The sequence below is a fragment of the Cricetulus griseus genome, chromosome 4, assembly GCF_003668045.3.
Source record: "Cricetulus griseus strain 17A/GY chromosome 4, alternate assembly CriGri-PICRH-1.0, whole genome shotgun sequence".
Classification (NCBI taxonomy): Eukaryota; Metazoa; Chordata; class Mammalia; order Rodentia; family Cricetidae; genus Cricetulus; species Cricetulus griseus.
Window position 1 is genome coordinate 104,116,427 of NC_048597.1, and position 22,811 is coordinate 104,139,237.

Genomic DNA, 22,811 nt, shown 5'->3' on the forward strand with positions numbered 1-22,811 from the left:
CACAATTATAAATAACATGCTGGGCTGGAGAGATCGCTCAGCCATTACAGGCTAGGCTCACAACCAAAAATAAATAACATGCTGTGGCTTCTCTCACATGTGCCTTCTCAAGGAATATGTCAAACATCTAATGAAAAAAAAAAATTAAGCTGGGTGGTAGTTAAGCTGGGTGGTGACACATGCCTTTAATCCCAGCACTTGGGAGGCAGAGGCAGGTGGATCTCTGTGAGTTTGAGACCAGCCTGGTCTACAAAGCTACAAAGAGAAACCCTACTGCTAATGATAAATGACAATGGAAATTCCAAATTAAGAAGAAATCCAAAAGCCAGGCGTTGGTGGCGCACGCCTTTAATCCCAGCACTCGGGAGGCAGAGGCAGGTGGATCTATGTGAGTTCGAGACCAGCCTGGTCTACAAGAGCTAGTTCCAGGATGACCTATAAAACCACAGAGAAACCCTGTCTTGAAAAACCAAAAAAGGAAGAAAAAAAAAAAAAAAAGGAAATCCGAGCTGGGCATTGGTGGTGAACGCCTTTAATCCCAGCACTCGGGAGGCAGGGGCAGGCGGATCTCTGTGAGTTTTGAGACCAGCCTGGTCTACAAGAGCTAGTTCCAGGACAGTCTCCAAATCCACAGAGAAACCCTGTCTCAAAAAAACCAAAAGCCAGCTTGATTTACAGAGTGAGTTCCAGGACAACCAGGCCACATAGTGGCACCCAGTCTGGAAAAAACAAATACAAAACAAACAAGACTACTCCAAACAGAAGGCCTCATTAGACAAGGACTATATAGCTGAACACAGACTGCACTAGATGTTTTCCAACTTACCTTCCCATTTTTTATTTCCTCCCGGGCCAGTTGTACTACCCTTTTCACTTTGGATGCTATGCACAGGTACTTAAAAAACCTCTGATGAGCAGACCAGAATTGACCCCACATAGATTTCTTCATTCTTTGCTCAGCATCAATCAAATCTGCAGCTTGCTGAAATCGCTCTCTAGCGATGACCCACTGGAAATACATAGGCAACATCTTAAATACACATTTAAACACCATTCACACAAGTAACCCATTTAGCCAGGTGGTGGTCGTGAATGCCTTTAATCCCAGCCTGGTCTACAGGACAGGCTCCAAAGCTACAGAGAAACCCTGTCTGGAAAAAACAAAAAGTAATCCCTTTACTCAGGCATGTCTTTAATCGTAGCACTCAGTAGACTAGAAACTGTGAGTTCAAGGGTAGCCAGGCCTAGACATAACAGGGAGTTCCAGAACAGCCACAATGACACAGTGTAAGACCCCCTCCCTCTCCATAAAAATGAAAAGTAACTCCTTCAACCAAAATAATCTGCAGTCACTTGGGAATCTCTGGACAAATTTTAGAATACTCATACATAAATATCTCAAAATGTATACCATCTAAAGACATCATTTTAGGACATGGTTACACTGCAATTGTGAATTTGATTTAACGGAAATAGCTGTCTTTTATGAAATACCATAAAAAAATAAAAACATGGAAAATAAGGTTATAGGTCAAATAAACAACTGTGATCATTATCTGCTGTTTTACAGACCAAACACATTCTATGTTGAAAATGTTTCAGCGGATAAAACTAATTTAAAAAAATTATCAGGTACATTAAAAATACTGACAAAACATTTCTCACCAGCTTGACTGCTTTGTTATACATTTTAACATAGCTCTGAGAAAGAAGAACTTCCTCAATTTTGAAGGTCACTCCAGTAAAGCTCAGCTGTCGTGCAATGTACATTCCTCTAAGCTTCATATCCATAGCAACTATTTCCATGGCACCAACACCTCTGAACAAAATTAAAATACACAGTAACTATCAATAAACAAAACAGCACTTTCCACACAGCAATGCTTCTGGCAAACAGTGCCACGAGCCTTATTACCTTCGTTCCACTGCTTGAATAAAATCACTGAATTCTCTGAATGGAGTTCCCTCACCCCATATTCCAAGACGGTTCATATAAGCCATGTTACGTGGTTCAGAAGCACCTGAAAAAACCCAAAATATTATAGCTGCAAGAGTAATGTGCACGTATCTTTCTGATCAAGTGTATACTTACCAGTGGCACTGGCATAAACAACTCTGGCTTTTGGCAACTTGTTCTGAAGCTCTAAAACAGCCAAGCCTGTCTTGGTCGGCTTTGAGGAACCAACAGGACATAGGTTTTTTGCTTTGTGACATTCATCAAATACTATCTGTAAGGAGGCACTAAGGAAAATATCAAAAGCAGAAACTGTCTATTCAAGAGTGTCATCTACAGCCTGGTCTACAAATCAGAGTTCCAGGACAGGCTCCAAAGCTACAGAGAAACCCTGTCTCGAAAAACCAAGAGTGTCGTCTATGACCCTAGATCCTACATGTATTTTCCCCAAGACTCCCTCTGTGCCTCATCTCCATTCCTTCCCCTTGTCCTGTAGCTTGTCAACAACTCTAGAAACTCACAGCTAGGGTCAAACAACAGAAATTTTAACTACAAAAGGTGAGTTGCATCCAGTAAAGAAATATACAGGGTCATTGGGCTGTGGTGACTATTTACAGTGCCAGAGCCAGTTTTCAGATCTTGCCAGCCTCCTCCTCCTTTGATCTCTATGATGCAATCTTGCCATTGGAGCTCTCCAGCCTCCAGTCAGTGGGCCCTGGCTCAAAGCAACTTCTTTCTTTTAAGAATGCAGGAAGGGTCAGGTGGTGGTGCCATACGCCTTTAATCCCAGAACTTGGGAGGCAGAAGCAGGTGGATCCGTGTGAGTTTGAGACAAGCCTGATCTACAAGAGCTGGTTCCAGGACAGCCTCCAAAGCCACAGAGAAATCCTGTCTTGAAAAACTAAAAATAATGCAGGAAGTAATTCACTGAGGCTAGAACTATCCACTACAGTGAGAATTTCAGTAAACTGTAGAATAACTGGCAACTAACATAAAATACTATTTCAGAACTTGGGGTACCTCATCAGGACAGCAGAAGCTATGCTAAGAGGAAATAAGTGAGCAATGCTTCCTGACTCTCAAGCACTCCATGGAACAGGCAGTGGGGAACAGGATGTAGCACTCCTCACATCTGACACATACAAAAGAACTGACTTTCCAGGCTCTAAGGACTCACCCTAAAATATCCACTTACTGAATATTTTTTCAAAAATCTACACAGAATTTTTTTAATAGCAGGCTTTTTTGTTTGTTTTTCAAGACAGGGTTTCTTTGTGTAGCCCTGGCTGTCCCTGAACTAGGAGATCTGCCTGCCTCAGGGATACGCTACCACTGCTCAGCCTGCACATAAGTTTTATGCCATTAAAAATCAACACAATGGGGCTGGCGAGATGGCTCAAAGGTTAAAAGCACTGACTGTTCTTCCAGAGGTCCTGAGTTCAATTCCCAGCAACCACATGGTGGCTCACAACCATCCGTTATGAGATCTGGTGCCCTCTTCTGGTGTGCAGATATACATGGAAGCAGAATGTTGTACACATAATAAATAAATAAAATCTTAACAACAAAAAAAAAGTTAGCCCATAGTTTAAAAAAAAAAAAAATCAACACAATGGGGTTGGAGAGATTGCTCAGAGATTAAGATCACTGACTGTTCTTTCAGAGGTCGTAAGTTCAATTCCCAGCAACCACATGGTGTGGCTCACAACCATCTGTAACGAGATCTGGTTCTCTCTAATGGCCTGCAGGCATACATGAAGGCAGAACTCTGTACACATAATAAATAAATCTTTAAAAAAAACAAAACAAAACAAAACAAACAAAAAAAATCTCTGTTAAAGGATACCACTCCATCGAAGTCGTCACCGCACCAATGCAGAAGCTGTTTTAACCTGGTCTTATATTTACCACCAGACTGGCTTTCACCAATAAGAGAAGAATAGGTAGCAAAAATAACACCCTTTTTCACACTCCCATTGTGTTTGGAAGAAATTTTTCCATATTTAAACTAAAAAAAAAAAAATTTAATTAGTACATCCTCTTCTCAAAAGTACCTACCTTAAACTTATGAAGAGTCAACTTAGGTTCATGACAGACTCCAAAAAATCCAGACACATAAAACTTACAATACATAAATGAGAACATACCAAAAAACACTACAAAGATGAATCAAATCAACTTCCCTGTGGAAATTACAGCATTGACTACTACAGAGCACTATGACTGAGGAATAGAAGACATCAGCAGGGGAAGTGTCAGCAAATAAACCCGGGGTGTGATTTAGTGGTAGAGCCCTTGGCCTAGCATGCCTAACACCTGGGCTCTATCTGCAGCACCCCAAACGCAGAATTCTAAGTAATGTGCCTCTTGGTTACACTGCTCAGAAATAAACCTTATCTAGGGCTGGAGAGATGGCTCAGAGGTTAAGAGCACTGACTGCTCTTCCAGAGGTCCTGAGTTCAATTCCCAGCACCCACATGGTGGCTCACAACCATCTAGAATGAGATCTGGTGCCCTCTTCTGGCTTGCAGGGATACATGCAGGCAAAAGGCTGTATACAAAAACAAAACAACAAAAAAAAAAACCCTTTATCTAGATATCAGTTCTTGCGTTTTAGTTTTGCAATCATTCAAAACAAAGCACATTAACTATATATATAGCCAATTAAAGACAACCTAACCAGAAAACTCACTGACCTATCAAAGGAAAAGTCAGTGAGAATCAGGGTTCTAACAGAAAAAAACATGAAAAGTGGATTTATAGCTATTATCAAGACTAGTAAATATTTAGGCATTTGTATTGGTCTGCCTTTGGGGTTCTGACAGGATATACCCTCAGCGGCTGCCACTAAGAGCATGACCTGTGACTATTCATTATGTTCCCTTTCAAAAAAGGGCCCTGCCTACCTCCCATACCTTGTCTTTATCTCTCTCTGTCTGCCCTTTTCTCTCCCTCTGTCTCTTTTCTGTCTCCAGCTGCTCCTGTCCCCGGAGGCTAGTCTCCACCCTTTCTACAATCCCGTTCCCTTAATTGAAAAAACAAAACAAAAAAAAAACACAGTTTGAACTCTGTGGCATAGCATCGCTTTAAATTTTTTTTTTTTAATTTATAAAATTAGATCCTTCTAAACCAAAGGCATGTAGTACACTTTAAAATTTGTGCCAGGAGGCTAGACTTGGTGGCACCTACCTTTAAGCCAAGCACTCAGGAGGCATAGGCAGGCAGATCTCTACAAGTTTGAGGCCAGCCTGGTCCACAAAGCAAGTTCCAGGACAGCCAGGTATACATAATGAGACTGTGACTCAAACAAACAAAAGCAAGATTTGTGCCAGGCAAGACACCTCATATGCTTAATCTCAGCACTAGGGAGACACTGAGACAGGAGGATTGCTGTGAGTTAGACATCAGCATGGCCTATGTGGTAAGACCCTGTCTTAAAACAAAAGAATGTACTAGGCAATCATTTAAATTCTAATCATGTTAAAATGTGTTTTAGATACACATGCTCACTTTCTTGCTTCCATACCAAGACAAGTAAAGTCCTTCAACTCTGCTAGTTAAAGTTTGTAAATAGAACGGCTCTCTCTAGGCTGCACTACTTCTCCACACTGCACATGGACAGGCATACAGAGCTCTCTAGAAACTAAGACAAATACAACACTGGAGACCAAGAAAATAAACTCCATTATACCAGGGACCATGCCCACTTTGTCTGCCACAGCCTAGCATGTGTACTGTGTGGAATAGCTCATTTAGTCCTTGTAAGAAAAAAAACAATTGTCCCATTCTCATAGATGAATCCACATGCACTGATAACCCCATTGAACAGGGAGGCCTCCATACCTTATTTAATGAATGGACCAAAATGTTTTTTGCTCCAATATCCTTTAAATCTCTTTCAGCATCGTATTTTAAGTCATTTGATACACTAAACCTGAAAAAAAAAAAAAAAAAAAAAAGGATGGCAAACCAAATTAAACTTGAACTGAATTTATTCATAGAACTAAGGAATAAAGTCACCTCGACATTACCCCCCCCCCCAAAAAAAAAGGTTCCTCAGTCAGCCAACCCCTTGGAACTTACCACAATGCTCTTTTTCTACTCAACAAATAGTTTTCATATATGATCCCTGCTATCGTCCGGCCTTTGCCCACACCAGCACCATCACCTATTAAGAAGCCAGCACGGTCTCCATTCGGGAGGAATGTTTCATGTTGCTAAAAAGGGAAAAGGTCGAAGAACTGGTGTCATTTTCTCATCAAGGTAACTGATAAATTGTTCATGCTTTAGTAAATAAACTCCTAACCTATTAAAATAATCACAGAAACTTGTCATGACCCTTTATGCACATAGAGTGACCTAGCATGGATATTCTCTCTCTATAGGCACTACACCATTTCCTTCCAGCATGCCATGCACTGAGCAGCAAAGACAAGGTAGTTTCCCTTTGCACACCGACCTGAAAATATGCCAACTTTCACATGATATGTAATCATGGGGACAGTTGGCCACTCCCAGCACTGCTTATCCTACAGAAATGGAGTTAAAAAAAATCTCTTCAAGCATAACTGAAGTGAACCCTCAGAGGCAGGCGAAACACAAGACAAACTGGAGCGAACCCACTCACATGGTATAATTATCAATAGTGCAGTTTACTAACTACCTTAACAGTATTGGCACTCAAATCTTTTCAATGTGGAAATACATTTTTTTTTCCTTCTTTTCTGTTTTTCGAGACAGGGTTTCTCTGTGGCTTTGGAGGCTGTCCTGGAACTAGCTCTTGTAGACCAGGCTGGTCTCAAACTCACAGAGATCAGCCTGCCTCTGCCTCGAGTGTGCTGGGGCTAAAGGCGAGTGCCACCACTGCCCAGCGGGGAACAACAAACAACATTCTTACATATTCCTCGGATTCCTATAAAAGTAGAAACCTTGGATAAAAGATAAATGCAGTTTTCCTATTAATATTACCACATAAAATTCCAGGCCATGACTTTTCATTTCTACTAAAAGGCATTCTTAAGATTCCTACCATACCTCTTCTCTTCCTACTATATATCTATTTTTTTCTTTTCTTTTTTCATTCTTTCTTTTTCTTTTTTTTTTAAAGACAGAGTTTCTCTGTTCCTGGCTGTTGTGGAACTCACTCTGTAAACCAGGCTTGCTGTGAACTCAGAGATCTGCCTGAGATTAAAAGTGTGTGCCACCACTATCTAGTTAATATAGAATTTTTTAAAAAATCCCATTTTCAAGTTTTTCTGGCAAGAAAAATTTACCTTTGCTAAAATTGTATTATGACTCAGTGGTTTAAGGGCATTTACCTTAAACATTTACCTCCAGAATACCTAAAATTTGATTTCCAGCACCCAGATCAAGTAATTTACAACTGCCTGTTAGCTCTACCTTGGGAGTAGAAAGGAGCCAACTTCCTCTTCAGGCCTCTGTCATTACCTAACACACATGTAATACACTCGTAAGACACACACATACATATGTACAAATAAATAATAAAATGAGCCAGGTATTGTGGCACACACCTTTGATCCCAACACTCAGGAGGCCAAAGCAGGTGGATCTCTGTGAGTTTGGGGCCAGCATAGTCTACACATCGTTCCAGGATAGCCAGAGATATATACAGAGACTTTGTATGAAAATATATTTAAACAAAAAGTAGTATTTTACATAACAAGATAAACCATCAAACTCAACTAAGATTACCTGGGCTGCGTAGGTAACTGCCTCAAGCTGCAAAGCTGAGAGCCAGCCATTATCAATCGTCTCTTCAGAGATGGATGTTTTGTACCAAACATCAGGAGGAGTGACACTGGACAAAGAGCTAGTCTCCACTACTGCATCAGGGTGACGAAGGCCAATTTTCACTAAACAAAATTTTAGAATGTTTAAAGTTATTTTAGTAACACTTCAGATCTTATTACAAGATAGTACAAAATCTGTCTTATGACAGAGAAAATAGTAACTATTCACTTTGAGCTTATATATAAATTACTAACTATAATGTACTACTCACATTTGAGTAAAATGACCTAACCACACAGTTTAGAAACTCATGATGAAATAATCTAGTTTAAAGCAGACCCCACTCAGGAGCAGAGGCAGGCAGGTCTGTGTTCCAGGCCAAACCCTACACACCCAAACTTAGCTGGATAGGTTTGGACACTTCTAGTTTCATCTACCATGAGGGATGAGGCAATACTAATTAATATCTTAATTATTTAAGAGACAACCAAGTTTGAGAGGAACCCAAGCTTTCATTCTGACAAAACCTAAAGACGTACATTTTATTGGCATGTACTCTGCATAGGTCTCTGCATGACCCATTTCTTCCTCATCTTCTTCCTCTGGTTCATCTTCCTCTTTCACAACAGGAACCTTCTGTAACACAAAAGTGCAATCAATGAAGGGCCAGAGATGAAGGGCCAGAATCTATGGGACCTTTTTCAACCTGCCAATACAAGGTACCAACTGCACATTCTGTAAAATTTCAGTTTTCGCCTGCTTGTCTAAAAGAGAACAGCAATAACAGCAAATGAGCCAACAGAGTTCTACTCCCTTCAGCTACAATCTAGAACTACTCTGCCCATCAATGCTCATAATCTCTTCCCAACTTCAGCCTCTTCTTCAATAGAGGACTTGAAAGAACAAGTGTGGAGACAAAAAGTGGGACACCCCAATGCACAAGCTTTCAAACCAAGATTTTAGAGAATATACAAATATTAACAAAAATAACATCGACAAATTTTCTTTCCCATTTTAAATATGCCTCAAATCATCCTACCTAACTTAAACTACTACCAGGCATTTCTTCCTCTAGTGTGTATTTATAACTTAATCCCTCCATAGAACTCCTTCTTTCATTGACTGCAGTGTCTTCTGTACGCCCTAACTCACTGACCTGTAAGCAGAGCCATCAGCTCCTCAGTGCCTATTAGTGTTCTAGAGTCTCATGCTACTAACTGAGCTAGCCAAGCCTTAGCATTTATGCTTCCTTCTGAATCCCTGTCACAGTCCATCACACTCCTCCATAAAGCATGAGGAATCACAGATGGTGTCCCTTCCTCACAACCCAGAGCCTTTGGTGCACTTTCTTCTTGGTTTTAAAAGTGTGTGCCACCACATCTGTTCCACATTGCACCTTTTGATGTCCCTTATACAATTCCTTATATCTAGATGGTGCCAAATATTATGTTTACTGAAAGAGAACACATGAAGGGAAGTCCTTTCAGACTTGCAATGCACAGACACACTGCCATCCAGAAACATTTTCTGAAGAACCTGACCTAAGGTTCCCACAGTTATGGGAAAAAATTATTTTAAAAACTCATCCAGGCTGGGCGTTGGTGGCACACGCCTTTAATCCCAGCACTCGGGAGGCAGAGGCAGGCGGATCTCTGTGAGTTCGAGGCCAGCCTGGTCTCCAGAGCGAGTGCCAGGATAGGCTCTAAAGCTACACAGAGAAACCCTGTCTTGAAAAACCAAAACCAAACAAACAAACAAACAAACAGACAAACAAACAAAAACCTCAACCAGATCTCTGTATGATCACATAGCTCCTATCTGACCATTTATTCGGGTTCTACCAAGTTATCAACTGTTTACGGCTAAATCCATGCTGTCATTTTTCCTGACCAGATAGATGAATAAAAAAGGTCAGCCCTGGGCTGGAGAGATGGCTCAGAGGTTAAGAGCACCGACTGCTCTTCCAGGGGTCCTGAGTTCAATTCCCAGCAACCACATGGTAGCTCACAACCATCCGTTTATGAGATCTGGTGCCCTCTTCTTATGCAGATATACATGGAAGCAGAATGCTGTATACATAATAAATAAAATCTTTAAAAAGTCAGCCCTGCACAAAACCACTACCCATGAAAGAAAGATGCAAGTTTAGCACTTGTAAGTTTTTATAATTAATTAGCCTACGTCCACTGAGGACTTTCTTAAAAGTAATTTTAGCCAAGTAACTTCTATATTACATAGATATATCAATGTAACTATTTAAAACTCACCATAGTGGGAGAAAAACTTCTCATTTTCATGTCATTTATCCATATCCTTGCAACTTCTTTATTAGAAGATTCTTTTTTTACTGCACCATTACTGACATCAGCTGCAGAAAGACAAGAGGATTAAATTTTACAAGTCTCAATTTCTTTTCCTCTAGTTTAAAAATTCAGTTTATTCATTTCAAAAAGCAAACAATATCTGCTTGACAACGGAGGCTCATGCCTTTAATCCCAAAACTCAAAGGCAGGTGGATCTCTGTGAGTTCAAGGCCCTGGTCTACAGACCCGAGTTCCAGGACAGCCAAGAAATCCTGGCTCAAAACAAACAAACAAACAACCCAAAAAGCTGAATATGGAGGTGACAAGAGGATCCCTGAAACTCACTGGTAGCCAGACTAGCCTAGCCTGTCTTCTGATGAGTTCCATAAAGGACAGTGGGAAACACCCACCTCCCATGGGAGAGGGGTGCTTGTGGACAAGGCAGACACAGGCACAGTGAGAGGCTTGTGCCTGCTCTACCATGTACCTTTCACTTATCTTCACAGCCCTAGCCCTTCTCAGAAATACAACATAGTCATGATTTATCTTTCTTCAGTATAACATGTACTCCTGGAGAGCACTGGTTTCAAGTTTTTTCCCCAGCAACATCTAAAAGCACAGAAGGGAGCTGGCACAATACACTGACCAGATACTTACGGAATGAGCAACAAAAGATGTTTCAAACTCTAAAAACCCACATTCTTAATCTGGGTGATGGTGGTGGTGAGCACCTTTAATTCCAGCACTTGGGAAGCAGAGGCAGCCCGATCTACAGTTAAGTTCCAAGACAGCCAGGGCTACACAAGAGAACCCATCTTGGGGGTGGGAGTTTGGGACCAAAAACCAAATCAAACCAAATCAAACCAAAAGCAGAGCTGGAGAAAGGGCTCAGCAGTTAAGACAGCTTACTGCTCTTGCAAAGGACCAAGGTTCATTTCCCAGCATCCACAAGGCAGCTCACAAGAAGCTAACTCCAGTTCCAGTGAAATCTGATGCCCTCTTCTGGCCTCCATGGGTACTTCATGCGTTAAGATACAGATACAAACACTCAAGAAACACTCAGAAAAAAATAAAAATTAAACACCCCAAATCACATGTGAAACACACACACACACACACACACACACACACACACACACACACACACACACAGAGTTTGTGAAAGGCAGGAAGTTCAAAAACCTGAAAACAACTTACTAGCTGCAGTTGCAACTGGTTGAGCAATGTTAGCAGGTGGCTTCAGTTTCATGAGTTCATTTAGACTATTGTTTTTCAGTAAATCCTTCAACTGAACCTGGTCTTTTGAAGGAGCAGGGGGCATAGCATTTCTTACTGCTGGTGCTGAGACTGAAGGGCGTGTGTTTGCCGTGGTCTGGATAAACTTTGTTAAAGTGATGGTTTGCCTATTGGTCGTTGCAGGTGGTGTTTTAGTCATTACAATTGTAGATCCCAAGGTTGGAAGTTGATTTATTTGATTCAGCACAAAAGTTGTAGTGGATGGAGGCTGCTGCTAGAAAAGAAAAAACACTTCACACACTCAATATGATTTTGACAGTCTATATTCATAAACCCAATAAGCCATGACATCTAAAACTAGATGGATAGAGGGCTCAAAAGGGAAACCCGCAGGTATCAAAACCTTGAATCTCCAGAACACAGAATGCATGTCCATCAATCAGTCATGCACATCTGTAACGCCAGCTCCAACAGTGACATGGGAGTTAGAGAGAAACACTGTCTCCAAAGAGGTGAAAAGTGGGTCATATACGAGCCCAGTCAACATACACATAATGTAAGCTTTATTCTATTCTTGCTTAACTAATAGTACTTTATTACTACGGGAGGGGGGGGTTGAGACAGGGTTTCTCTGTAGCTTTAGAGCCTGTCCTGGAACTTTGTAGACCAGGCTGGCCTTGAACTCAGAGATCAGCCTGCCTCTGCCTTCCAAGAGCTGATATTAAAGACATGCACCACCACTACCTGGCTCTTTATGACTAATTTAATAATTAGCTAAAAATTATCAGATTAAAAACAATCAGGAAAGGGTGTGGTAGTATTTTGACACTCTATACAAGCATAAAGGATATAAACCATAATGGAAAGCTGTCCCAAGCTAGCTGTGACTTATAGTAACACTAATAGGACTAAAAAATTCTAGCCCCAACACTGCCAACCTAGCAGAAAACTACCGAAGACCTAGGTTTTCTTGGGTTCAATTTCCCCTTGTTTTTTAAGGTTTCTATAGTCACCAAGATGATGGCAAACATCTTTACTCCCAGCACTTAGAAGTGAAAAGAAAACAGTGGGGAATAAAAAAGAAAAAGTTAAGTGCAGTGACTCAGGACTGTGAGAGCCACATATGGCAAACAGACAGAGAATGTACAGAATGAATCCAGGGCCAACATGGTCTACATAAGAGCCTATCTACTGTGCATCTTATTTATTTCATTAAAAATGAAGTAAAAATTGGGGGCTGGAGAGATATGGCTCAGAGGTTAAGAGCACTGACTGCTCTTCCAGAGGATCTGACTTCAATTCCCAGCAACCACATGGTGGCTCACAGCCATCTGTAATGAGATCTGGTGCCCTCTTCTTGTGTGCAAGCATACATGCAGATAACTGTATACATAATAAATAAAATATATATAAAAAAATTAATCCAATTTTGGGGGGCTAGAGAGATGGCTCAGCAGTTAAGAGCACTGACTGTTCTTCCAGAGGTCCTGAGTTCAATTCCCAGCAACCACATGGTGGCTCACAACCACCTTGAATGAGATCTGGTCCCCTCTGCTGGCATGCAGGCACAAGACTGTATACATAATAAATAAATAAATAAATAAATAAATAAATAAATAAATAAAATTTTTAAAAAAGTAATCCAATTTGGAAAATGCTAAGTCTGTGACTTTAAGGTCACTGAGTATTTCTGTGTATCATTGGTGTATATGTTTGTCCTTGTTGTGTTTGGGATCATCCCAGGGCCTGGCACCTGCAAGGAAAGCCATCTACCACTAAGCTACAACTCTAGCCCCCTCCCATAACTCTTTCAATAAAATTCTTCTAGACTGCTACATACCACTTTTAAACTAATACACACTGACAAATTTTAGCCAGTTCAAACAATTTTATAATCTTTGGAGTTTGTTGATATTGGCTATATCTGAGATAAGGTAAGAGGAACTCTATATGTAAAGCCCAATTAAAAGTTATAGCAAAACAACTGACAAAGCCAAGGCACCAAACACTGAAAATGGTGAGATAATGTGTACATTCAATCTTCATTCTAATTTTTTTGTTGTTGTCTTTAATGACTTACAATACACTAGTATCCTTTGGTACATAGGGAAATCAAGCTAGCCAGGGCTAAAGATATTATTTAAAATAAATAGTTAGCCAGGTGGTGATGACACACACCTTTAATCACAGCACTCCAGAGGCAGAGGCAGGCAGGTCTCAAGTGAGTTCGAGGCAGATTGGTCTACAAATAGAATTCCAGGATAGACAGTACTATTACAGAGGGAAAGCCTGTCTTGAAAAACCAATGAACAAATAATTTTTTTTTTGCTACCACCCCAAACCATTTAGAAATAATACCAAATCTAAGTGGCTCTTACCCTCACATTTAACAGTGCAGGAGTAGACATTGTCTCTGGTTCTTGTTTAACAGGAACTGCTGCTTCTGTCTCCAAACCTAGTTCTAATGCACTAAGTGGCATCGACTGGAGAGAAAATAACAGAGAAAAGACGGACAGCAGTGAATTCTGTTTCAAGAACAAGAGTTGCATTTATTTTATTTAAAAACAAAACAAAAACTTCAGAGCTGGATTCTACTTAAGAGGTAGAGCACTTGCCTAGCCTGCAGAATCCTTGGCTTAGACCCCAGCACCACACACACAAAGTCAGGGTGTACCAATCAAATAGGACTTACAATCACTACAGCAGTTAAACCAGAATAATATTTGTCAACATAAAATCTCCACAAAACTGAACTAATATCAGAACTTTATTTTTGCAAATGTAAATAGAGAAATCACACAAAAAAAGGTCCCAATAAAGACCAAAGGCAACTTAAATGAAATTAATGCTCTTCCTATATGAATGCTAAGCAACAGGAAAAGCAATATCTTGATTTTGATACAAATACCTACTTCATTAATAAAAACACTAAAAAAATTCATATCAGGAGGCAGAGGCAAGTGAATCTCTGTGAGTTCCAGGCCAGCCTCATCTACAAAGCAAGTTTCAGGACAGCCAGGGCTACACAAAGAAACCCTGTTTAGAAAAAACAAAAGTTCATTTAATATCTTTTTCTAAAATGTAAATTAAGGAGATGAAAATGTACACCAGCAGTTAAGTGCCTGCCTAGCAACACAAATCGCAGGGTTCAATCCCCAACATCACAAACAGGAAAAAAACTACTGCTAATGATAAATGACAATGGAAATTCCAAATTAAGAAGAAATTCGAGCCAGGCGTTGGTGGTGCACGCCTTTAATCCCAGCACTTGGGAGGCAGAGGCAGGCAGATCTCTGTGAGTTTGAGACCAGCCTGGTCTACAAGAGCTAGTTCCAGGACAGCCTCAAAGCCACAGAGAAACCCTGTCTCGAAAAACAAAACAAGAAATTCAAGGGGATTTTGAAAACTGTTACCTGTTGAACTGAAGGGGGAGTAGGAGTTGCAAGCCCGGCATCTCCTCCATCAACATCAAAGAGGTCGTTCGGACTAATCCCACTCTCGCTCAAGGCAGCAAGCAGTAAATCTTGCCCTGGTTCCACCATCTTCAGAACAAAATGAAAAATATTAACTCTCCTCTAAACACAAACAACCCAACACTGCCTATCAGAGCTGGTCATTCAGTACGTAGGAAGAAACTGTTACATGCTGGATAGAGAGTCTTTGATCCCAGAACCCTCACACACTAAATGAAAGGACACAGACACACAGCATTCAGCGCAAAGAATCTTACTCCCTGGACTTTGGACTAAGACCAAGTTAAGAGTTCATGCCTAAAACATGCATGGGAGCACTCAGGAGGCAGCAGAGGCAGGCTGCTCTCTTTTGAGTCTGAGTCCAGCCTCGTCTACACAGTGAGTTTCAGAACATAAAATAAAAACATACTACAATATCAAAGGAGGCAAAAGTGAACTGTGCACAGGTTCTAGGTATATGACAATATTGGGTTCAGAGGGAGAAATAATCAAGAAGACAAATGTCTTCTAAACAGTGCACTCCAATGAATTTTAAGTTCACACACCAGGGGCCCACATGTGAGAAGGTTACTCATCCTTCTACAGAGATACAGGCCACTACAGTTTTCAGATGCACGACAGCTTGGCACAGTAATTTCTTATGTGGAAAGATTACTGACAGCAATATAAAAGCAGAATGAAGGGAACTGGAGTAAAGCAGACTCAAAGATATCCACTGCAACAGGCACTGGGACTGCAGGGGCTGGGAGACGACGACAAATGTGTTCCAAAGTATTGAGCAAAGAGATAGTTTAAAATTAAAATCCAGGTGCTAGAAAGATGGCTCAGGGTTAAGAGCACTTGCCACTCTTCTAGAGGACCTAGATTCAATTACCAACACCCACATCACTGCTCACAAATGTATCTCCAGTTATAGGGGATCCAACACCCTCTTCTGGCTTCCCAGAGCAATGCACCAACATGGTGCACCCACATACATGTAGGGAAAACACCTATACACATACATTAATTTAAAAAAATTTTTAAATACTTCCAGTTTAAAAGTTTCTACATTATACATACATTCTTGTGAGAAGTTTTTTCTCAGGAAACAAATCTGTGTTATATAAGCAGTACCTCAACTGTGTGATGTAATGATGCATCCATGACATTTAGATGTAAGGTATTCTAGCGTGTCAGATGGATATCCTCACTGAAAGTGAAGACCAGATCAACAAAGTTCTCTACAAAAATTTCCAGAGAAAGGAAAGGAAGTCTGAGACAGAAAAACATCTTGAGCAGTAGAGAGGAAGGGTTAAGGAAAGACAGTGGGTAAGCCCCCTATCTGCCAAAGTCAGGCTTTTCACATTCCATAGCACCTAAGCTCACAGCAACCTGTCCAGCATGTGATGTAACTTACAAATTAGAACTCAAGTTTACATAAACAAAGTGACCCAAGATTAGAGTTCAGACAGTGCAAACTCCCAAAGCCCATGGGTACTCGCTCTATCCAGCTAGGAGACAGAAACTGACACCAAGTTTTAATGCTCTGCCTTGGGATGAACGCTAGACGCCTGAAGTAAAATGAAAAGGAAGGAAGGAAGGAGGGAGGGAAGCTGAAGTAAAAAGAAATGTGAGTTGAAGTCCCGGCCAGAATAGGCTGCACACCTAGACCCTGACTCAAAATAAGAAGGAACTAGGGCTGGAGAGATGGCTCAGAGTACTTGTTGCTTTGGCAGAGGGCTTGGCTCTCAGCACCCACATGATGCCAGGATTAAAGAAGTACACAACCACATCTGGCCTCACTGAGTTTTTTAACTGTTTTCTTTTTTAAAGATTTTATTTATTATGTATATAATATTCTGTCTCCACGTATGCCTGCAGGCCAGAAGAGGGCACCAGATCTCATTACGGATGGTTGAGTCACCATCTGGTTGCTGGGAATTGAACGCTGGACCTCTGGAAGAGCAGCCAGTACTCTTAACCTCTAAGCGATCTCTCCAGCCCTTTTTAAACTGTTTTCTTAACAATAAAAATTAAAAGTACAAAAATGTGGGAGGGAAGATTTTTTTGATATTCATACAAGGAAAAGTTCCCAGAGCTACACAGCACATGATCAGAGGTCATCTCAACCTGCACTTTGGAGATCACAGTGTTTCAGCCATTCCAAAGGCTGTGCATCAAAAAACCTACATTTGCAACTTTTTAAAACTGTCAACTAAAATTAAGTAGACTTGAGGATAAAGTTCAGAGGTGATATTTAGCATACATAAATAAGGCCTGACACTCCACTGAGGAGGCTGAGAGACAGGTGGATCTCTTGAGATCGAGGCCAGCCTGGACTACAGAGTTCAAGGACAGTCAGGGCTACAAAGACAAACACTGTCAAAAAAAAAAACCCTAAAAGTCCTGGCCCAGCACTGAAAAAAAACAACAAAATAGGAAGGTCCTATTTTGACCTCACTAGGTACTTAATATGATTTGAATGTTAGATGTATCTTTCTCACACAGGGATCTATCTATGGAGCTTTCCAGGCAGTTCGTCGTTCTGTTCTGCAGGAATCAGGAGATCAAGACAGAGCACTTACCCCATTCTCTAACTGCATTAAGCAACTCTTAATATTTAATCATATTCTGTATGTAACACAGAACTTCAGTGCTGAATGGAGAAAGCCCTTGAAAGTTGCACTGGCCAATCTCCTGGTTTTATAAAAGCAGGTTTTTTCTGCTTTGTTTTTGATTTTTTGGAGGGGAGGGACCCTCATTGCACAGGAAGGACACTGTCACAATATAAATCCAAAATGCTGCTGCATGTAGGGAACTATCATTGTGCCTACCAAGAAGTTCACACTTCAGGTGACAGCTGCCATGCAGCAATCTAACAAGCCCAACAACTACCACAGAATCGACAACTGCAAATGGACATCAAAAAGTTTCACTTTTGCCAAAAGCACATCTGAAAGTATTCATGGAGAGGCTGGAGCAAGGAGCCTATGTAGAAACTGTGTACCACTTTGGCAGAGAATCCTGAGAAGCTCTGTCATCCAAAAGAGCACAAAGTACATCAACCATAACACCAACAACCAACTCTTTAACAGCAGACATGAGAAGACAGAGAAGACCTAGTGCTCTCTCCATGGCTCTGAGAAGATACAAGGGACATCATCTGCAAGGCAAGAGATCAGAAAGAACAGAGGTTCAAACACTGGGCTCATCACCCATTAGTGCTCTAATATAGTCAAGTTTAAAACACTCAACTCAGTCTCAGGACTAAGAACAACTAACTTCTGGGGGTTTTGTGTTGAATATGTGAGTATGAGAGAGAAAGAGAAAGAGAAGAGGAAGAGCGAGAGCAATAATACCCACAGTGAATGTTTGCAGCTGCCTTTTCCCTGTTTTGTTGTCTTTTCTTTTGACATAGTCTCCCTATATAGTCTAGTCTGGTCTTGAAGTCTAGACTAGACTAAATCCTCCTGCATACTGTGATATGTACTATGTCTTAAAATTTTTTATTAATGCTTTAATCCCAGCATCCAGAAGGCAGAGACAGGCAGATTTCTGTGAGTTTGAAGGCAGTCTGGTGCACAAAACGAGTTCCAGGTGAGCCAGGGCTGTTACACAGAGAAATCCTGTCTCAAAAAAAAAACAGTACCTTTTTTTTCTTTTTTGGTTTTTCGAGAGACAGGGTTTCTCTGTGGCTTTGGAGGATGTCCTGGAACTCGCTCTTTGTAGACCAGGCTGATCTTGAACTCACAGAGATCCACCTGCCTCTGCCTCCCAAGTGCTGGGATTAAAGGCATGCACCATCAAGGCCAGGCTCAATTTTTTTTTTTTTTTTTTTTTGGTATGAATTGCAAGGCATAGTGGTAAGAGCCTTTTATCAATCCTAGCACTTAGCAGGCAGAAGCAGGCCAATCTCGAGTTCCATGCTAGCCAAACACCTTGCCACACACACAAAAAAAGTGTATGTGCACCCACACACACACACACACACACACACACACACACAAACACACACAGATGGTAGGGGACCTGCAGGGCACATGTGTGGAAGTAAAGGAAGACTGTGGAGTCAGCTGTTACCTTTACAGTGGGATCAATTTCAGGCTTTTGCAGCCCATCCCTCTAACCTATTATTTTGATAAACCTGAGTATACAAAAAGATCCCTTTTCTTTTGTATAACTGCTGTACCACTGTACTTCCCAGACTACAAACTTTTAATGACAGCAATCCATCTGTCTTAGTTAGGGTTTCTGTTACTGTGAAGAGTTTCTATTACTGTGACCAAGGCAACTTTTTAAAAAATATTTATTATGTATACAGTGTTCTGTCTGCATGTATACCTGCACACCAGGAGAAGGCACCAGATCTCATTCTAGATGGTTGTGAGTCACCATGTGGTTGCTGGGAATTGAACTCAGGACCTCTGGAAGAGCAGCCAGTGCTCTTAACCTCTGAGCCATCACTACGGCAACTCTTACAAAGGAAACATTTAACTGGGGTAGCTTGGTTTCAGAGGTTCAGTCCATTACCATCGTGACATGGAGGTGTGCAGGCAATACATGGTATTGGAGAGGTAGCTGAGATCCTACATATTGCAGGCAACAAAGTCAACTGAGACACCGGGCAGTATCCTGAGCATAGGGAACCTCAAAGGCCTCCCTCCCCTGGTGACACACTTCCTCTAGTAAGGCTGTTGCAAAAAAAAGCCATACCTCCTAATAGTGCTACTCCCTATGAGCTTATGGAGGTCAATTACATTCAAACTACCACATTCTACAAAAGGCTGCAGAGATTTATTAGTAGTTAAGATCACTAACTGCTCTTGCAGAGGACCTGGGGTTTGATTCCCAGCACCCACACAGTGGCTCACAACCAACTGTAACTCCAGTTCCGGGGGCTCAACACCTTCTTCTAGCCTCCTAGGGCTCCAAGTATGAATGTGGTATACATAATACATATATGCAGGCAAATACCCATACACATAAAGTAATAAATCTTTAGTCCTTTTAGCCAGGTAGATCTCTGTAAGTTCAAGTCCATCCTGGTTTACAGAGTGAATTCCAGGACAGCCAGAGCTACACAGAGAAACCCTACCTTTTTTTGTTTTGTTTTTTGAAACAGGGTTTCTCTGTGTAGCTTTTGGAGCCTGTCCTGCAACTTGATCTATAGATCAGGCTGGCCTCACAGAGATCCACCTGCCTCTGCCTCATGAGGGCTGGGATTAACGGCGTTTGCCAACACCACCTGGTGGAAAAACCCTGTCTTGAAAAACCAAAACCAAAACAAACAAAAGCTTTTTGAAAAATAGTTCTATAAAATACTAAGGTGTCTAGTTTGTGGAGATACTCAGATCTAAAGGCAACTGACAGTCATTTCCAAATGTACATAGATACTATCATTTAGCAAGTACTTTTGCCTGAATGAATAACAAAACAAGCCAGGCATGGCTTTAGCCCATCACTCAAGAGGCAGAGGCAGGTGGATCTTTGAATTCAAGGCTAGCCTGGTCTGCAGAGTTCCAGGACACTGGGGCTAGAAGCACCCTGTCTCTAAAACAACCTGATTTTTGTTTTGAAACTCTTATTCATAAATAGCATAGGGGCACCTGGTAGCACAAGCCTAGGTCCCTTAGCTATTCAAGATGCCGAGGCAGACAGATGACCTATTCAAACCATGCTAAGCTATAGAGTTCAGGACAACCTGCATGTTTAAGTAAAAGCCTCTTTCAAAATACACAGAAGTCTGTGGGCACCATGAAGCTGGCTAGCATGGCCCAAGTTCCTAAATTCAAATCACAGAGAGACAAAGAATGACAGAGACACACTCCACCTCCAAAGCATGCCTGATTCAAGACTCAGTTTCAGTTCTACATCTAAGGGCGTTGGTGAGATGGCTCGGCAGTTAAAGAGCCCTGGATGCTCTTCCAAAGGTCCTGAGTTCAATTCCCAGCAACCACAACCATTATAATGAGATCTGGTGCCCTCTTCTGGCCTGTAGGCATGAACACTGTATACTTAATAAATCTTAAAAAGAAAAAGAAAATTTTGAAGGCTGCAATCCCAGCACTTACAAAATGGAGGTAAAAGGACAAGACTTCCAAGGTAATGTTCAACTATATAAGGAGTTGATGTCTAACCTGAGGCACATGTGTCCCTGCAAAACATAAACAGCCAGGCCTCATAGTACACAACTTTAATCCCTGCACTCAGGAGGCAGAGACAGGTAATCTTTTTTTAAAAAATTATTTTTTGTAAAGATTTATTTATTTGTTATGTATACAGTGTTCTGCCTGTATGTATCACTGCAGACCAGAAAAGGAACCAGAATACTTAACAGATGGTTGTGAGCCACCATGTGGTTGCTGGGAATTGAACTCAGGACCTCTGGAAGAACGAGCGTTGCTCTTAACCCCCCGAGCCATCTCTTCAGCCCCAGGACAGGTAATCTCTTGAGTTCAAAGCCAGACTAGTCAACAAAGTGAGTTCTAGGACAGCCAAGGCTATTACAGAGAAATCTTGCCTCAAAGAAACAAATAAAATTACTTGCAAGCAAGGGCGTACATTCACACTTTTAACCTCAGCACTCAAGAGGCAGAGGCATGTTGATCTATCTTTTTGAGTTTAGGGCCAGCCTTGGTCTACACAGTGAGTTCTAGGACAGCCAGGGCTATGTAGAGACCCTGTCTTAAAAAAAAGGGGTGGGGGGGGAGAAGGGGAGAGAGAGAGAGAGAGAGAGAGAGAAGAAAAATCTAGAGAAGCTGGGCAGTAGTAGTACCTACCTTACATGCAAAGGTGACACTACTACAAATGGGACTTAAGAGCCTATAGACGTGCTATTTTCCTGGGTCTTGAACTGATCCCCTATAGATGCCAAGAGGCTACACTGCACTAGTGTTTTCTATCTGTGGCTGACAATTTAATAGAGGGCTGTAAAAGTAGCTTTCAGTATTATGGCCAACATAATCAAATATTTCAGTACAGAAAACCATTCCAAAATACACAGGTATCAGGAGCAAACATTTCAGAATATTTTGTGTTTTATGCACTAGCATTAAATCGCAAGCATTTCTTACCATAGGATATAATAAAACCCACAGGCCAGGCAGTGGTAGCACACACCTTTAATCTCAGCACTTGGGGGGGGGGAGGACGACAGAGGCAGGCAGATCTCTGTGAGTTCAAGGCCAGCCTGGTCTACAAGAGCTAGTTCCGAGACAGCCAGGAATGTTACACACAGAAACTCTGTCTTGAATAACAAAATTAAAATAAAATCGACTGGAAAACTTTTCTACTTGGTTATACCCCAACAAGTAAGTTTATTTGATATATTTTGAGCCATCTTTTACTTACTTCCTGCTCTTCAAGAACCCTTCCATTAGCTGGGCAATGGTGGCTCACGCCTTTAATCCCAGCACTTGGGAGGTAGAGGCAGTCAGAGTTCAAGGTCAGACTGGTATACTGAGACCCATGGTCAACCAGAGATGTTACACAGAAACTCTGTCTCAAACCACCTCCAACCTACCCACAAAAAAAGTGGATCTGTCAATTAGCATATAAAAACCCAGTCATTTTATATATTAGCTGTCTATTTAAAAGCAAAAACACTCAGAAACTGTCTTTACATGAACATTAAAAAACTATTATAGCCAGGTGGTGGCCCACGCCTTTAATCCCAGCACTGGAGAGGCAGAGGCAGGCGGATTTCTGTGAGTTCCAAAACAGATCCAAAACAGCTAGGACTGTCACACAGAGTGTGTCTGTCTCAAAAAACAGAAAACAAAACACAGAAGTTCAATTTAAACACCAAAAACACATCTACACGCAGATGAGGGTACCAGGATAGGCTCCAAAGCTACACCGAGAACCCTGTCTCGAAAAACAAAACAAAAAATTATTATATTGCCAGGCATAGATGTGCAAACCTTCAAACTCAGCACTCAAGAGGCATCCGGCAGACAGAGTGTGTGTTCAAGGTCAATCTGGTCTACACAGTGAGGTCCAGGACTACATAGTGTAGCCAGAGCTACATAGTGAAACCCTGCCTCAACAACAACAAAAACCCAAATAATAATAATTGCATTCATTGGAGGAGGTGTGCAGTGCTATGGC

At 41.3% G+C, this 22,811-nt stretch overlaps 1 protein-coding gene across 5 annotated transcripts in view; it reads right to left on the reverse strand.

Moving 5' to 3' along the window:
- Window positions 1-22,811, reverse strand: part of Sbno1 (strawberry notch homolog 1) — a 76,554-nt gene that overhangs the window by 25,654 nt on the left and 28,089 nt on the right. For 3 of the 5 annotated variants that reach the window (XM_027413914.2, XM_027413915.2, XM_027413913.2), the window contains exons 2-14: window positions 14,661-14,789; window positions 13,626-13,730; window positions 11,209-11,521; window positions 9,976-10,076; window positions 8,248-8,344; window positions 7,670-7,830; window positions 6,038-6,171; window positions 5,798-5,888; window positions 3,801-3,962; window positions 2,093-2,228; window positions 1,916-2,021; window positions 1,666-1,819; window positions 827-1,009 (exon numbers count right to left, since the gene is read on the reverse strand). In XM_027413914.2, the coding sequence (XP_027269715.1) occupies window positions 827-1,009; window positions 1,666-1,819; window positions 1,916-2,021; window positions 2,093-2,228; window positions 3,801-3,962; window positions 5,798-5,888; window positions 6,038-6,171; window positions 7,670-7,830; window positions 8,248-8,344; window positions 9,976-10,076; window positions 11,209-11,521; window positions 13,626-13,730; window positions 14,661-14,789 (1,872 nt within the window). The remainder of the gene's footprint in view (window positions 1-826; window positions 1,010-1,665; window positions 1,820-1,915; window positions 2,022-2,092; window positions 2,229-3,800; window positions 3,963-5,797; window positions 5,889-6,037; window positions 6,172-7,669; window positions 7,831-8,247; window positions 8,345-9,975; window positions 10,077-11,208; window positions 11,522-13,625; window positions 13,731-14,660; window positions 14,790-22,811) is intronic. The other 2 variants (XM_027413916.2, XM_027413917.2) reach the window with 2 other exon arrangements.